The sequence below is a fragment of the Mustela lutreola genome, chromosome 4 (genome assembly GCF_030435805.1).
Source record: "Mustela lutreola isolate mMusLut2 chromosome 4, mMusLut2.pri, whole genome shotgun sequence".
NCBI classification, from domain to species: Eukaryota; Metazoa; Chordata; class Mammalia; order Carnivora; family Mustelidae; genus Mustela; species Mustela lutreola.
Window position 1 is genome coordinate 200099186 of NC_081293.1, and position 18034 is coordinate 200117219.

The 18034-nt window shown below is 49.1% G+C and overlaps 1 protein-coding gene across 11 annotated transcripts in view; it reads left to right on the forward strand.

The window, feature by feature from the left end:
- RBM33 (RNA binding motif protein 33) overlaps positions 1-18034 on the forward strand; it is a 132467-nt gene that overhangs the window by 60973 nt on the left and 53460 nt on the right. For all 11 annotated transcript variants that reach the window (XM_059172356.1, XM_059172357.1, XM_059172366.1 and 8 more), the window contains exons 7-9: positions 2795-3003; positions 6514-6796; positions 12884-12942. In XM_059172356.1, the coding sequence (XP_059028339.1) occupies positions 2795-3003; positions 6514-6796; positions 12884-12942 (551 nt within the window). The remainder of the gene's footprint in view (positions 1-2794; positions 3004-6513; positions 6797-12883; positions 12943-18034) is intronic.

Here is an 18034-nt window from a genome sequence, read left to right on the forward strand (position 1 = left end):
ATTTTATTTATTTATTTGACAGAGATCTCACAAGTAGGCCGAGAGGCGGGCAGAGAGAGAGAGGGGGAAGCAGGCTCCCCACCGAGCAGAGAGCCCCATGCGGGGACTCGATCCAACAAAAGATTAGTTTTACGTAGAAGAAAATACTGATTTTGAGCTGAGATCATGACCTGAGCTGAAGGCAGAGGCTTTAACCCATTGAGCCACCCAGGCGCCCCCCTTCCACTCTTTAAAAAGAAGCTTGAAATCCTGCTCTGGCCCCTTTTCCTGACCCTTTGACCCTGCATGTGGGTAGTGAGTTCCCTGCACAACCTGCAAGGGTGTTGGGTCTTAGTTGTTCTCGTGTTCAGATCGGGGATTGTTTAGTGCGCGGACCACGGAGTCGTGTACAGCTCCAGAAGCTGATACGCAGTTGCTGATGTGGATTTTGAATTCAGGTAGAATTTTGGGCTTTCCTGTAGGTAAAGATCTTAAGTAAGGAGTCAGCTAGCTTTCTGGGAACTAAGCCATTCAGAAAATGTGACTTTTTCTCAGTCTCCCTGCGGTTGGTACAAAACCACATGCTTATTAGCAGATAGAGTTGCTCGTTCCGTACAAAGGATGCCGTAGGGTCTAAGGGTTTTAATTCTCTGTGGAACCCAGCTGAGAAGGGTTTCTAGAACTGATACGTGTATGGGAGTGATGTATTTTGAATAGAAATGTCAAAAGCCATCTCTAAAAAGTAGGTGTTAGTGACTGGTTTTTCTTAAATCTCAGCACGGAAGTTCAGAGCTGCTGCTGCTTTGGCCCTTGGAGGTGGACCTGAGAGTTCCTTTGAGAGCAGTACACGTGGTACCCCAAAGACTACTTTCAAGTTAGGCCTTTTTTTTATCCATTAGTCTATGAGTAGGCAACAAGATTTTGTAGTATTCTAAATTTCACTGGCACATGTAAATGTTAAATTGCATTTTATTGCTTTAGCCTAAAGAAAGAACATTCTTACTGTTTTTACATATTGTTCTCTTGAAATAATATCCTTAGTTAATTTTGTTTAAGGCCAAGGATCTGTGGGAAGAATATTTTCATCTAGTAATAAACTGTACAAGAGTGATAGTGCCAGCAGTGGGATCCTGCCTTCAGTTTACATGATGGTCCTTGTAGTACAAGCAAGGTTTGTTTTCTTTCTTTTTTTTTTTTAACAAATTGCTTGATTGAAATTCTCTTATTAAAAAAATTCAGACTATCATTTGTTATTTTTATTTTGCCAGATAAGCTGTGTATTCTATAAATATTTATTCATTATGTATTAGTCCAACTACTATAAAAATCATTTATATGCAAATGTTATTAAACACATCGTAGGAAAAGACAATACGGTGTAGAACTTTGTTACACTTTGTTACATTCAACTATGTCTCTTTACTTTAGAGTAGGGACATAGTTCAGAAAACACTTAAGAGGAAATTAACATTTCAGTTGAAGTTACAAATGTAATTTCCATCCTGTCATATTTTGGTGACCTTTTGTGACAGCTTGTCTCAATTGGAGGAAAGCATTTTTACTTGCTGATTAAAGATGTCATTTGAAACCATTTTATTACTGGGGATAGTGAAATTAATCTTGACACTTAGAACCACTAGAAAAATAATTGCTGATTCACCGCAAAAAATGGTGTATATGAACCAATCATGTAGTCAAGATTAGAGTAAAAGTCTGTGCTTGTTAAAAGGAGATTAAATTTTCTTTTGAATGGGGTCTAGACTTATTTGAAGGGGAGGGCAATACTATAGAAACAATATCAAGAAAATGAAATGTGGCTTAGAGATTTTGGAAGAGTTTGGTGGTGATTATGGAATTCAAGGTAGGAGATAAACTGGTAATGTTTAAAATTCACCCTTCACTGTGGAAGAAAGTGTAAGAATGCCTTTCAGGATTCAGTGACACCTTTAGAAGGTTTACATTTGTTAATGTAAGATACCCCAATTCAGGTAGTATTTGAAAATAAAGGAACCGTATATGAGTAAGTCAGCTTTTCTCTTTTAGGAATTTATAATAATGTGCCAGCTGAAGTTTTTTAGGGCCAGAGTTAGTGTTTTTTGTGTCCTTAAAGCATTGGTCAGAGAGGTGAGCATCTCGTGGGTGTCCCACAAGCATTTGCATTAATGAGTTTTTTCTTCTGTGCCTTTGCTTTCATCTGATAGGGATTCCATATCAGACTGCAGGGATAGAAATCTTTTTTCACAGAGTAAAGGTCTTTTTTGATAAATCGGAAATGATGATGAGTTTTCCATTGTATGAAGTTAATTGATTCGCAGTGTTTTCACTGATAGTTTCGTTTACTTCAGCATAAGCAGTGATGTGTTTTATTTCTTCATTTGGAGTCTGTGTGCCACTGCACACCCCTGCTGCCGGTACTGGTCTCACCGAGCGCAGTGCACGGGCCAGGGCCTGGCCCAGCGCGCTCCTCCCCGGCACCGCCTGCCAGCACTGAGGGAGGGATCGCAGTGGCTTGAGGGCTCTGTGAGGTCGGGCCCCAGCCCCTTCCTTTCAGCTTCTCCCTGCACATTTTTGTGGTCTCCGGTGAAAATACTGTGGCTCCTGTGCCTCACTCCAGGTGAGGTTCACGGGCGGGCCACATCTTCATTTAACAGGTGTCACTCACACGCTGTGAGTGTCACTGCCAGTCTACTGACCTCCTGAGGGTGAGGCCCACGCTGCCTCGGGGTGTCTTGTCATGTGTATCTTCCCTGTTTCTCTTGTAGATCTAGATTCGGCTCTTGGAAGAGCTCTGATATCTACCTATCTTTTCAAACAGAGCTTTCAGCAGAAGCCAAAGCTGCGTTGCTGGAATTCGAAGAAAGAGAGCGACAGCACAAGCAGGGCCGCTATGGTTCCAGGCGGGGCGGAAGGAGAGGAGGCTCTGTGGTGTGTCGTGCAATGGGAGACCAGAGGAGAGACAGCAGCGAGCGGGCGAGAATAAAAGATCACAGGCCGGCCCTGCTTCCGACGCAGCCTCCTGGCATGGTAAGGGTTAGTTTCACAGCGACAGCCCGAGACTTTAGAACAATGAAAGTGTGCCTTCATGGGTTTCAGACTTGGGGTGTATCTCCTAGTCTGAAATTAAGGTTTTATCGTAGGAATAATGGCAAAAGTTTCTTTACAGTCCGCTCTCACTTGTGGTCCAAATTCACTCATCCTGGTATTCGCGTAGTGGGAGGATTCTGTATGCAGCTGCTTACGGAGAAAGGAGTAACCAGAGGCCTGTATCTCCAAGGGACGAGAGCCACCGGGGAGCCTGGCTTCTGTCCTCCCTGCTTGTAGAGGGCTGCTGCTCCCGAGTACCCGCACGCAAAACGATGGCTGGGTTACGTCCCGATCTAGGTAGTACTGTTGATTTTATCAGAGTAGTTGTTCCTTTATACTGTTTACCAGAGCTCTCTCCTTACGTGGAGCGGTTTCTCTTAGAGTAACTGTCTTCTCCTACCCGTAATCCTATACTTGGAATTTCAGCTCAGTTGCATTTTGGGTGCATTTGGAAGATGAGATAGCGCAGAAGCATAGGAAGGAATTACAGTGGTTATTTTGTTACACGTTCTTTTGGTTAGCTTTAGGATTTCATGGCTTTTTCCTTCGGAAGTCATTCTCCAAGGACAGATTGATTTAATACAAATATGCGTCCACTTTGACTACTGCATGTCCCTCCTACATTTTTATCTCAATTTGGGGAACGTCACACTTTGCCTCTTCGTAGACGTGTTCAGTGTCAGGAGGCATTCACTTGCGAAATGATGAGAGGAAAGGGCGCCTTACTGGTCAGCACGGGAATTCCGACTTGGAAGTGAAGGAAGGAGAGAGAAGTTGCCGATGTTGAGAACCGCTGTTTCTTCATACAGCTCTTTGTTTCTCACGCTTCTCACATCACAAAAAGACTGGACCTTTCGTTCCTCCTTTCTCTTGCTCGTCCGGTGCCCGCACCCCCAGCGTCTCGCTGTGTACTGAACAGCCAGTTTGCTTAGTTTGGCCTCCTTGGTGGGGGGGGGGGGGGCGGCCACGCAGGGGGACCTGTTCTTGTGTAATTGTGTCTTCTGTGATCCTGGAAAGAAGGGGAGGTCCACAGAGAGAGGAGGTGAACCGACCAGCCTCCCCAAAGAGAGGCTGGGCTGAGAGGAGCCGTGAGTGCTCCTTGGCTTGTTAGTCAAGGGGAAGACAGCGTGGCTGCCGCCCTGGGGGTGTCGTGTCTTCGGCATTCTCATGACCGAGCTGGGCTCTGCAGCTCACTGTGAACTGGAGATAAGCCTGTGGCGTGACCTGCTCGGCCTTGTGGCGCTCTGGGCCACAAGCTCGGTGCCCAGCCGTGCAAATCCAGGTGTTTCTCAGTTCCACTTTGCCAGGAGGACCGAAGCTGTCGGAGATGGACTTAACCTCGCTCCCACCTATGTCTGTCGTCAGACCACAAACGCTCTTGGTCCTGGTTACTCCCCAGCCCAAAGGATCTTCCTCGTGTCCTTGCATCAGTGCATTTTGTCTTAGGTCAGTCCCTTGCTGCCTGGACTCTGCTCCCTTCAGCTCCTCTCAAGGTGCTCTGGGAATTGCTGCCTGCCCTGGGCCAGTCCTTCCTGCCGCGCTTGGGTGCCTCGCAGGCCCCACGGAGCTCCTGCGCCCCGAGCCTCCCACATGGGGCTGGGCGGCGCGCTCCCCTTCTATCCGCCGCAGCGGCCTTCTTGTCAGCCCTGCCCCTGGCCAGAGCTCGCGCTGGGTGCCATCGCCGAACTGCCACCGGCCCTCCCTGTGCACGTCGGAGTCCCTGGCCCTTCCCTCTTGCCAGCTCTGCGCTCCCCAGCTGCCCTGGGCCTCTCCACGAGGGCGGCTCACAGCCCCTACACTCCCGGTCGCAAATGCGGGATTTCCTTAGCACGCCTGGTGTTTGTGAGTGGAGGACGCGCCCCGCGTTCACCGTCAGGTCGGAGCCAGCTCAGACGGCCTCTGTGCGCGCTGGTGCCCGGCTCCCTGACTGTCCTGTCTGCGCTGCATGCGTCCCTCGCGCCTCGCCGTGCGCTAGAAGAGGCGCACGCTGGCATCCCGAGCGTGGGTAGCCGTGGATATGGGCTGGCCCCGGGGGTCTCTGGAACAGTCTTCCCTGAGGCTGAGGCCGAGGCCACAGACGGTTTGGTTTCCAGAGCGTCTTCGTGCCTCTGAGATGCCTCTTTCCCCGTTGCTCTTCGTCCAGCCGTGGCCCGTTTCCTCCGCTCGGCTCTCGCCACAGCCCGCGGAGCGGCGAGTGAGACACGTCTTCGTGTCATGTCTTCGGCGCGTCATGTCTGTAGGTGCCCGCACGCTTTGCGGGCTGGAGCCACGGTCCTTCAGGCGCCGGGGGTTCGGGAGCCGCCGGCATCGGGCAGCCCAGCAGGGAAGGCGGGTGCTGCGTTAGACGGTGCGTTAGCGAAGTGGCCACCTCTGCTACCGAGCATGGCCGGCCTCAGGAGTGGCCATGAGCAGGGCTTGTGCACGCAGGTGGTCTGGACTCTGCTGCCCGACCTGTGAAAGAAGGACTGGCATGAGGAGCCCCTGCAGTGCATCGTCGGGGGTGGGGGGTCTGGGTGAGGGGGACGCCGGTTACTTTGTATTTGGACCTTGACATAGGGGCTTATGACACGGGGAGGCCCTGTGCTCAGCGATCGTGCCCTTGTGGCTGCGTCCCTCCCCTTGGGTCTGGCGTCTGACGGGACCATCCTGGGACCCCTGACTGCTTTGGGTGTCTGTTTTCTTTCCTCTGTCCATCTTTTGTCTCCATGGCTACGGTGTCACTGCTCCCTTGCTTTCCCAACAGCCGTGTCTCTGCCCTCTCCCTCCTCCTGTCCCCGCCGCCTCGGGTAGCTGGGCTTTTCTTGGAGGCCTTGTGCCCGGCATGGCTGCTTGTGCACATCCCTATCTTTATTCCCTGGTTTTCTGGAAGAGGAGCAGCAGGACCGGCTGTGGGGAGGGTGAGGGCAGCCCGGGCTCAGCCTGCAGCACGGTGCTTGGCTTGCTCTGGGCAATATTATTGGCTGAACCAAAATTTTGTGAACTTTTGGAGTCCATGTGAGTTATTTTATTTTTTATTTTTTTAAAGATTTTATTTATTTGACGGAAATCACAAGTAGGCAGAGAGGCAGGCAGAGAGAGAGAGAAGCAGGCTCCCCGCTGAGCAGAGAGCCCGATGCGGGGCTCGATCCCAGGACCCTGGGATCATGACCTGAGCCGAAGGCAGAGCCTTAACCCACTGAGCCACCCAGGCGCCCCCCCCCATGTGAGTTATTTTGAGGCTGTGATTTTTCCCTCCTTGAGGCTGGTTCGCGTTGTGAGGCAGCTTGCTGGGGACGGGTCGTACAGCTTACTGGTCCCACTGTGTGACTCCAGTTGTCCCTGCAAACTTACTTCACAGCCGTCCCTCCCGGTAAATTCACAGGGTAAATCTGTAAGGCGCCAGCCTTCCCTTACTCTTCTTCTGAATGTTGATTTCTGTGAATTTGTCTCCTCTTTTTTGGTGGTTTTCAGACGCACTCTCCAAGAGTAATCCCTCCTCCGCAGCCTCAGCCGCCGCCGCCGCCGCCGCCGCCGCCACCGCAGCCCATCCGAAGTCTGTTCCAGCAGCAGCAGCTGCAGCCTCTGCTCCCCTTGCAGCACCCGCACCACGCCTCGCCCCCCCAGGGCATGCACATGCCGCCCCAGATAGAGGCCCCGAGGGTGATGATGACCCCGCCCCCCGTGACCCCCCAGCAGCCCAAGAACATACACATAAACCCTCACTTCAAAGGGGCGGTGGTGACGCCCGTCCAAGGTACGTGTCTCTTCTGTTCTTGTAAAGCCACGGGGTCCCACGGCCAAGTCGTCCTCACAGGCACGTCTCTAAGGACGGCTTGGCTTCTCTGCTTCCTCCCCTTGCCCCAGGCACCTGCCAGCTTGATGGGCCAGACTTGTTTGCTTAAGAATTTGTTCCTTTTGTTTTATAACGTGGTGGGAAGCACTGAGCAACTTCTCAAGTTCAGGGGCAGCAGAGGTCATTGCAGAAATGCCCAAGCTGGTAGTCTTCATCAGTCCTCCAGGGGGAATGTTTCACCGTGCGTGCCTGCCGCCCCGTCCGCCCTGGTGGTCAGGTCCAGTGAGTAGCCACACGACTGCGCGCTACCACAGGCAGCCGGGAGGCCACTTCGGAGTGGGGGGTGTGGGGCGTGTCTTCACACCTCTGCTCAGCCCACACCGATTGAGAGACTTCTCGGTCTCTGGCGTTTGAGTTGCGTTGCTGAAAAAGAGTAGATAAAGCCGTCTGCGCTGGTGATCCTGCTGTCTAGGAGACAGGGACGGGCAGCGGGCAAGAAACATCACATGTGCAGCGTGAGTGTGCAGAGCACGCGCCTGGGGCCTGGAGTCGGCCGCGCAACGTGGGAAACGAGGGCGGGCTGCGTCGCGGAGCTCAGGGTGGAAGATGGTCAGCGAGCCGGCGATGTCACTATCTCAGGGGAGAGCGTTCCAGGCAGAGGGATCAGCAGGGGAGCGTGAGACCACGCCCTGAGTGTTCCAGAACCAGAAAGACCTGACATGACGTGAGTGGACTGGTGAGGGCAGAGAAGAACCATGGGACTTCTGTCACGTAAGACTTCCAGCCCTCCGAAGAGCCGTGGTTTTTCCTCTGAGCAAAAGGGGCTGTGACTGGAGGAGTTTAAGGAGGGGAATGACGTGATCTGGTTTCCGGCTTAGAAGAGTCATTTTTGCTGCTGTGTTGGCAGTGGGCTGTAGGGGCAGGTGGAAGCCAGCGTTCAGCCAGGGGACGGTGACGCTGACACGGGTGACACACCATGGTGGCTCAGGGTGGTGGCGGTGACGGTGGAAAGCCGTCAGCTGCTCGAGCCAGCAGGATGCGATGGACCAGGTGAGGGTGCGGGAGGGCGGAGGCAGAGGGGCGCTGGGGGGTCTAGCGTCTGAGGCATGGACTTAACCGGCCCCTGTGGTGGGGCAGAGTTGGTTTTGAGCGGGGGAGGCCCGAAGTTCTGCTCCGGATGTGCCTGCAGGTGGTGGCGTCCACAGTTAGTGAGAGTTTAGACAAGGAGGTCTAGGTTCACGTACAACTTGCTGGGTGGTTGGCACATAGGCAGGTCGAGAGCCTGTGCCCAGTGAGAGGCCCAGAGGAGGGAAGTTAAAGTGTGGGGAGAGCCCAAGGCCTGGAACCTGGACAGCTCGGGGCCTGGCACAGGGTAGCAAGGAGGAAGCGGAAAGAGTTGCGGGGGTGAGCGGGGGTGGGAAGTGCCCTCGGCAGGGGGGTCTTGCGCATTTTGACAGGCGGTTGTGGTGTCACAGGGAAGGTGCCTGTCTCACTCGGGTAGGCTGGATAGAGATTGGGGTACCGAAGTGGGAGGGCGTGGCATTGACAATCCTTGAGGGTGTTCTGCTAACACAGAAGTTGGATGGTAGTTGGCAGGAGGAAGTGGGCTTGAGAGAACGTTTCTTATTTTCAGATGGGGAAAGCAGCAGCCCGTTGAGACGGCGAGAACTCAGGGATGCAGGTGCGGGCGACTGCGTTTGCCAGGCATGGTGGGACACAGGAGCAGGACGGCGGACAGGAGGGGCAGTGTTGCGGGTCTGAAGAGGGGAGAGGAGGTATGGAGCCTCCCTCTAGGGCAGCAGAGGACTGGACCTGCTGGCGGGGTCTGGAGGCGTGTTGCAGCCCCTTGAGCTGTGTAGTGGGGAGCTTAGCATCAGACCATAGCGTGGCTTTGTGGCAAGGGCACGGCTTGCACTTGCCGGAAGCCGGGTGTTGGCAGCAGTAGAGGGCGGCATTGCTCGTCACGGATGAGAAGGAGGTGCGGCCACTAGGAGAGTGAGGTGGCGAGGTTGAAGGTAGAGGTGAGAAGGGGGCTTTGTAGAGACTGCGGAAAGGTGGGTCACTTGCCAACCAGGTCTGGGTGTGGCTGCGGAGGGGTAAGGGCAGTAGTCGGGGACCCAGGAGACCGGGCACAGGAAGCCTGGTCTCTCTTGGGACTAAAAGCAGGGCGGGAGACTGGTAGGACAGGAGCTGAACTCTGGGGCACGGGTCACGCCGGTAGACGGACAGCAGCTGGGGGTAGGGGTGACAGTTCGGATGATGCGAGAGCCCGGGCTGGGGTCTGAAACCGCGCTGACAGCCCTGAGCTGTCCCGCCTCACCTGCAGAGCTGGCCGGGAGGAAGACAGCCCCATCTTTGGGAGCGTTTAGTTTCCCATTGAGTAAGAGGGGGGTGGCTGAGGCCCCCATGGGCTCTGCTGACACTGAACTTGGAATCCCAAAGTCGCAGAAGTTGGGGAGAAGCCCGAGAGGGGACTTGAAGTGTGGGAGGAGGCGGTGGCTGGAGGCACTCGGAAATTGTTCTGTGCCTTGGAGCCATGTCTGTGGTGGTGAAGGCGGCCGGCTGGCCTTGGGCATGTTACTGGAGACTGCTTGGGCTTGACAGACCTGGGAGGCAGAGGCAGAGCGGGTCCCCGACCCCTGCCAGCCTCTGCCTGTCTCCAGCTTGTCCTGCAATCTTTTGCCCGCCTCATCCTCCGCCGGGGCTCTGCGCTCCCGAGGCAAACGGTAGGGCTGCTGACTTCCCCAGGGTCGTCCTTGTGACGGGCCCACAGCCCGGGTCTCCTGCAGCAGCTGCGGGATGCGCGCCCCCCGACACGAGAGTAGCCCTTTCCGTGGCGGCTTCCTAGGACAGGCACCTGTACTCAGTGTCGTTTGTCAGAAGAATTTTACTGAGGTCAGCATCGGTTACTGTGTATTTCCTCGTAAACACTGAATGGAAAACTGGCAGGTGGTGGGCGCACAGATACTCTTCAGCCTAATACAAACAAATAGTGTTAGAAGTCCGGAGTGGGAAAGCTCCAAGGGCGCCCCGGGACAGCGTCCGGGTGTGAGAACCACGGCCTTGCCAAAAAGTCCGCAGCCTGACATACTGGAGGCAGGCCTTAGGCCGCAAAGCTCATCGTTCCGTAAGTGGAAGACCAGCTCTGACAATGGGTTTTACACTCTTGGAACCAGCGGAATGATTCTTCAGTGTGAAACTGGCTGCTGCGGAGCCCATGTTCCTTCTTTAGTGTCCCTTTGGTCTTGAGCTGGGCTGCTGTGGGGGGAAGGGTGCAGCCCTGCCCTAGCTGGGCGCATGCACAGGGCACTGTTGAAGAGTCGCGTGTTGCCCGGGAGATGAGTGTGCCCTTCCTGAGAGAGGCTGCCAGTGTCTGCACGTCTCCTGTGCCTAGCGCGCACACTGCCCCAGGGTCTCGGAGCTGCAGGCCACTGACAGGTGCATGGAAATGTTTTAAAAGAAGTAGCAGCATAAGCATGTCTTTTCCTGATTCCTTTTCAGGGATACAGAGGGTTCCATCATATTATAATTAACCAGTTTTGGTGGAAATTTAACTAGTGTTCTAGATTTTTGCTTATTTAACTGTTGTAATGAATTAAAAACTTGATCGGTTTAGTCTGTTAAATACATGGGACAACAGAAAGATAAATGGTAAATATCAAATATTCCAAGTAGAGGGTTCAGCAAGAATGGTGTGTTACCTTTATAAGTATTAAATTCTCTGCTCACCGCGCAGAGAGAGGCAGCTAGTTGGAAGTGTCCCCTGCTCACGAGCTCTGGAGACTGCGGAGCTCCCAAGGGACACTTTGCAGAGGCCTGGGTGGTCTGACCGAGGCCCTTTCTCCAGGTTGGATCTCGGATCTGCCCCTCACACCTGTCCTTACGTGCTCTCTTCTGTCACTTTTGTTCTTTTTCCGTCCTTTCTTTTTTTGTTGCTTTTTATAGTTTACTTTAAAAAAAGAAAGAAAGGGACGTCTCGGTGGCTCAGTGGGTTAAACCGCTGCCTTCAGCTCGGGTCATGATCCAGCGTCCAGGGATCGAGTCCCGCATCGGGCTTCTTGCTCAGCAGGGAGCCTGCCTCTCTTTCTGCCTCTGCCTGCCTCTCTGCCTGCTTGTGTGCTATCTCTCTCTTTCTTTCTGACAAATAGATAAATAAAATCTTAAAAAAATAAAAAAGAAAGAAAGAAAAGAAAAGAAAGAAAGCCAACTAACGAGGAGGCTTCTGTGTAAGAAATCTGTTAATTATATAATCATCAGATTTCTTCCCAGAGACTGCTCCTAGCTTTCTTGCTCTCATTCCCTGCAGGCAGAGAGACTTAATTTTTTCTTTAATCTTTTTGTTGTAGTGGAGGTTTCGGACGGGAAATTGGTATTTAAGTGCCAAGTTTAAAAATCAGTGGTACGTAGTCTTGAAGGTCTGGGTACTTCATATTTGGTGTTTAATGTACAAACCCTCATCTTCATGTTGTTTAGTAGGTAGTTGTCTTTCACCTTCATTGTCATCTTTTGAGGTCAAAGATACTCTAATGGTCTCTTTCTCTACTTCACAGTCTGCTGTTTTGCTTTGGTTAAATTGATGAGCTCCTCCCCCTTCCCCAGTGCCTTTTAGCTGGCTGGGCAGACCTGGGGACCAGGTCTTGATCCATGTAAAGTCTCTCAGATTGACCTCTTCTCGGTTTGAAATTTTGGATTAGGCTTTCTCTCTCTCTCTCTCTCTCTCTCTCTCTCTCTCTCTCTGTCTCCCAGGACTTCTGCCATTTTACATTTTATCCAAGTAAGTTTCTTTTCACCACACTTTGTATTTGATGGGTGCTGACTCGGCTCTGAACACACCATACCTTTAAATTGGACCTGTGGACGTCTGGCCCTCATTACATGGCTTGATGTCTAGAGTTCCTCGAGTACCTGTAGTAAATAAAATTTATCTTAGTGTTCTGTTTTTACAATAATTTTGACCTTTAAGCTGTATCCTTTCTCTGTTTCTCATTCACCAGACATTTTTTAAATTAAACGTTTGGTATGTGGTATTATTGCTATTTTATTTTCTCTGTATCCTCCCTTGGCTGGTTGTTCTCTGTGCATGTCTGTGTTCTAATCTCTTACAAGGACACCAGTCAGCTGGACCAGGCCCGCCCATGTGACCTCATTCTACGTGATCACCTCTTTAAAGGCCCCTAGCGCAAATGCAGGCCTGTTCTGATGGCTGGGCGGCTGGGACTTGAGCATGGGCATTTGGGAGGGGACCGCAGTTGAGCCCATAATAGCTGACCCCCTGAGAGCTTACCGCGTGCATGGGACAGTCATCGGGCTGTGAAGTGAGAGACAGGGTACACCCTGGAGAGCAATCCGCAGGCCGGTGGTGGTTTTGTTTTTTTTTCCCTCCAAAATCAAGATCAGTACAATGCATACGTTTTAAGTAGCTTGAGCATACCTGATTCAGCCCCAGGGCGTAAAACTGACATGTGGCTTCTTCCCTACTATAAAATATCTGCTTTAAAAATGACATGATTTTGCGTTCCTCTGGTAGATGGATTGGAGTTCTGCTTCTTTAAAAACAACCACCAAAACCGAACCTCTGGTCTTGGTGTGGTAGGTTGTGTAGTACATGTCTCCTTGTAACGCTGCCGTGGGCATGTGTGTCTTCCTTCCTCTGCTGTCTCCCTCCCTGTCACTCTTCTAGAGGATTTCAATGTAAATCTATGTTTGGTTGGAGTCCGAAAATGTAACTGGAGTAGATTGTCTGGATAACTGGAATATGGATGTGCAATACGGGGCCGTGTTTCATTTTAGAGGAGTAAGCTCTTTGTTGCAAAGCGTTGTAGTTCTACATAGGAATCCCCCGCTGAAATCCCAGCTTCTGCGTGTGCCGGCCCACGTTCTGCTCACCCATCCTTGTCTGGGGTGTAGGTTAAGTGTAACCCTGACAGAGTACGGGTACTGGACACAGAACATACATTTGCTATTAAACTTGACATGCTGTATTCCTTTCTCGGTGGGTTTGTTTGTGACGTAAAGGGTGTTTGTAACCAGAGCTGTTTTTCTTCCTAGTGCCCTTGCTGCCAGTCCCGAGCCAGCCGAGACCTGCTGTGGGGCCGCAGAGATTCCCAGTGAGTATCAGCTGCTCCTTCTGCTGCAATAGGACGAGCATACGTTTGCTGAGAAACATTCAGACAGCAAATGCGCGTGGTTCCAACTAAATAGAAGTTTAAAGATTTGTAAATATTGACAATAATTTTTGCACTGGAAAATGTTTGTTAAAAGCTTAAGGTCAATGGGTTTTTGAGAATGGAATTAATTTTGTTTAACTGTAAAAGTGTTGAATCAGGATCATCATACAGTGCCTTTCGTCTTAAAGAGGTGCATTTTGATTTCATCATTGAAATCAGTCTTTAAGTACTTTAAGTGAGAAAGGGCCTTGCTTTATCATGGTGTGTGTGCGTGCACAGGTGGATTTGCGTACGTGTGGGTGTGTGTGCAGTTCTGGGGGATAATAATGACCTCTCGGGGCACCTGGGTAGCTCAGTCGGTTAAACGTCCGACTTTTGGCTTCGGCTCAGGTCACGATCTCAGGGTCGTGGGATCGAGCCCCTGTCGGCCTCCGCCCCCAGCCCTAGAATCCTCTCCCTCTGCCCACACCACCCCACAGTCACTCGTGCGTGCTCGCTCTCAGATAAGTCAGGCAGTCTTTGCAAGCTTCTTTAAATGAGATCTCTACTTGCTCAAGAAAACAAAAAGCAAAACAAAACAACCAACTGAACCCCAAAAGTCTTAACGAGCTATTGGTTTTGTAGCTTAAAATGAAGGTGTTTCTCTTTAAAATACCTTTACAAGAAAGCACCGGTTCCCTCCGTACTTGGCTGCGCTTTCCTTAACTCGGTCCGTTCTTTTGATGTATTTTAATTGGAAGAAAAATGTCGGTTAAATAGTTGTGTCTGTTTCAATAATTTTTTCTTTTTTTGAGTTTTGGGTTAGACTTGTTATTAGTTCTTGGCTTCATTAAATCAGTGAGGACATGTTTAAAAAAAATGGACCAGACTATCAAATTTTACTATCATTTGTATATAAAACAGATACAGTTTTGTTGAGACTGAATAATCTCTGATTTCAGGAAATATCTAAGAGACTGGTTGACCCTAGCCTTGAGACTTAAGGACAGCATATTTATTATTAGGCATTTAGCCTTTTAATGAAGGCTCTGGGTGTATAGTCAGATGATTATTCAGAAATAAAATCAGTATTAGATTTAAGGCTCAGAGTACTTTTTTTTAGAAAAACTTTGATATATTATAGTTATTTATGAATTATAATTTGGTTTCTAAAACTGATTCTTAGTGGTTTTATTCCCTTACTTATTTTTTCCTTTAAATTACTTACAAAGTACTAAAAACTAGGTTTTAAAATTAGGTGGTGCATTTATTGAGTATGCCTCTGTGTTCAAAGCAGTGTCCTAATAGGGTTTATTAACTGCATGGCCCACTAATAAGTGTATGTGTTTTAGTTGTTAGATACATTTCTTCTTTGAAGTAGTTTACCCATTAGTTACTCTAAAGCACTCATGTTTTAGGTACTTCTTGCTGTTTTTCAGAAATGTAAGCAACTATGCTATAATCATTATTAGATTTGTTTTTGTGTTTTGTTTGCATTATAGAGATAAAATTTGATATGAAAACCAATTGTAGTTTAATGAAAACATAAAGCACGGTTGTATGTACTTGATATTTTTATAAAAAGGTTTACTAATATAAAATTAGGATAAACATTTGTAGTTTTCGTCTACTTTTATTTTTCTGTTCTGGAGATACAATTTTATCTGATCCTAGAGGAAGCAAATTGCATACTATCGGAGGACAAGGGGATAATAAAATATCTTTCTCTTTCTCTCTCTCTTGTCTTAAAGATTGATTTATTTTAGAGAGAGAGCATTGGGGGTGGGCAAAGGGGAAGAGAGAGAAAGAGAAAGCAGCAGACACCCTACTGAGCACAGAGCCTGACACAGGCCTCAGTCCCCCGACCCTGAGATCATGACCTTTGCCGATATCCAGAGTCAGATGCTTAACCTACTGAGCCACCCTGGTGCCCCCAAAAGAATATTTCTTTGAGGAATTGAACTTTTTTTTTTTTTTAAAGATTTTATTTTTAAGTAGTCTCTACACACAATGTGGGGCTCAAACCCAGAACCCTTAGACCAGTAGTCACGCACTTTACCGATGGAGGAGCCAGCCAGGCACCCCCTAAATTTTGAACTTTCTTTTCAGTTATATGGTTCAATGGGGGTAGTAAATACCGTGGAGCTGCTTTTGGAAGAGTTTCTGCAAAGTGTTGATGTTTTATTTTGTTACTGTTTTTGAGACGGGCAGTATGTACAGGCGGCAGGAAGCTGCTGGGCTACACAGAAGGCTCCCTGCAGCTCTCACTGGTCTGTTGGTATCTGACACGTCCTGTACCTTCTGTTATGTCCCAAATGCTGGGTCTTAAGCTGCAGTTACAACATGCCTGTGGTCTTAAAAGTGCAGTGCTCTGCTTATTTCTGTAGTTGATCTTCCTGAGAGCAGATGATCAGGTGTGCAATCTCTACGTGAGAGGTGGAGGCACCCGTTGGCTCAGTCAGTGGAGCGGGTGGCTCTTGCTCTCAGGGCTGAAGTTTCATGACGGGTGTAGAGAGGACTTAAAAAAATCTTTTTTTTTTTTAGAAACACACAAGAGGTAGTATGTTTTAAAAAGGTGTACTACAATATCATTAAGAAGGGGGACCAACTCTGGGCCATTGCCTGATACTTTACATAAACCAGATCTTTACTGAATAAAACTGATTGTCCCTTTTCTGCTAGGTTGGACGCGGTTGCTGTCAGTGTAAGGGTAGTTTTGTGAGCATGCATCTCCTTCCTTCCCAGTGCTTCTGTGGAGTGCTAGTCCCAACCCATAAAACAGACTAGCAGACTAGCAGAATTCAGTAAAACCAGTTTTATAAAATTATAAAACTAGTGGGGATAGTCTTGCTGTGTTTTAACAAACCCCCTTGGAGATTTCTTAACTGATGGCCGTTTGCCCAGGGGTGTGTCCTGTTAATTTTGCTTTGTAAGGTGATAAAGCAGTTAGGTTGGGAAGCCTGACTTTGGAATCATCATGGAGTGTGTTCAGATCAGTAGACTTCCTTGGCACACAAACAGATGTGAATTACACGGATCTATTGAGCAAAGTGAGGTTCACTGCAGTCTCGCAGCGCGGTCATTCAGTAGTAATGTGCTGTGTCACTTACTGAGCCACTGTTGATCTGTACTTCCTGTGCACAAGGCCCAGGGCTAGGCCAGCTCTGCTGGTTCGCAGGGCGAGTAGGACCGTGTGCACAGGCTGATGTGCAGCCGTGGATCGGGGCCTCCTGAGCCGGCAGCAAGAGCTCCACCTGTCCTCGGAGCAGTGGGGGTTCCGTAAAGGAGCTCGGGTTGGGAAGGACAAGATTGCCGGGAATCTCACTTTGCTCCGTACGTTTCTGTAATCCACATCCTTTTGTGCGCCAGGGACATGTACTGACTCCAGCAGACTCGGTGAGCAGCCCTGCGTAAAACGAGTAGTTGGAGAAGGGGTGTGTAATTTACGTTTTTATTGTTTTTAACGGTACATACGTGAATTTGCGCCAGAGAATTACGTCATGTTCACTTTCTCCCCATCTGACCAAAGAGCAAAAAAGGCAGCCAGTACAAGTACCACCAGATTTCCAGATTTTAAAGGAATTAGTATCTAGTCAGTATTAGTGGTAAGGTGTTCTGCTCTTCCCCAACAGTGGCAAGCTTTACTTAAAAATCCATTTTGTTTGACAATTTTACGAAAACGTGAGAAATTCCTAATTTAGAGCTAGTACACCTAGAAATTGTATTAGGTGGTAATGCCTCGGTTTTTAAATTAAAAATCAGAGAAGTCTAGGCAACTAGTAAGCCTGTTTTTCATAGAATTACTTAAGAATGTTTGAAAAATTCAAATCTTAGGTGAAAATACGGTATTCTAGGTTATACGTGATATAGTAGGAGAACTAATATTTTTATTTCCTCTTTGGTGAATTGTATTAAAAGACTTGAGTAAACGGTTTTTAAGACAAAGCTTGAATGTCAGAGTACTAAATACCATAAGAAGGGCATCCTTCCAGTTGATGTTTCTGGAAAATTCTGCCTCCAGCTGCCCCTTCTGTGCTCCTGTCAGGACACTCCGTGTCTGCCCCCGGCCCCACTCCCTTAGTTTGGAGTTTGCTGACTTGTTTTGTGATTCAGGTTTGCACCTAAGAATCCGATCTGTGTCTTTAATTTTCACTATGGATATAGCTCTTAGTGCTGCACTTTAAAACATTTCTCGTCACGAACTATAATTCCCAGGCTGCTTTGTTCTTTGAAATCCAAGTTATCTATCTGTCTATCTATCTCTCAGTATATTGGATAGCGTTGTCAGAGAATGAATTCTTTTCATACACCTTTTCATACCGCAGTACCACTCTGCCGAACGGAAAGGGTGTGTCAGCTCCGTGAACGGTGAGCGCTCGCCGGTGCAGACGGGCACAGGAAGTCGGCGTCTGCCGTGAGGAGTGACGGGTGCTGCTGTGGAAGGGCCCATCCCTCCCTCCGTGTCCGCTCCTCTGGTCTTGCCTTCTGCCTCCTGCCATCCTGCACGCTCTCCTGAAGCGGCCTCACTCATGAGAAGACCTTTGAGTGTAGTTTCACAGAACGGTTGTGGTTTTCTTTGTGTTGTTTTTATGGGGAGTGGGGTGCGGAGGCTCCTTTACCTTTCTGCTCGTGATCTCTTCTCATTGCCAAATGCTCTTGGTTTTACGGGTTAGTCTGTCCTTTCCGCAAAGGCTGTCCCTGATGTTGTTGTCACTGGTGTAAAGTTGGAAGGCTTGTTTTTGTCTGTGTGTTTTCCAGTCCCGTGTTTGCCCTCAAAGAGGTGTTCATCGTTTTTAAAGTGGGCTCACTTAAAAAAGTAACACTAAAATGTTGGTTAATAATATTTTGAGGTGTTGCTTTGAGATTTTGCTAACCTAATTTGTTTTAGTTGTCGGTACAATTGCTATTTTTAAGCGTGTGGGTAAACCCCGATAATTCACGTAAAGATTCTTGACCTAGGGTATTTTAAAACCTGTTCAGTCACTGATTTTGAATGGATGCACTGGGTAGAGGTGGTATTTCAGGCTAAACAGTTAAATAACCAGGTACTTTG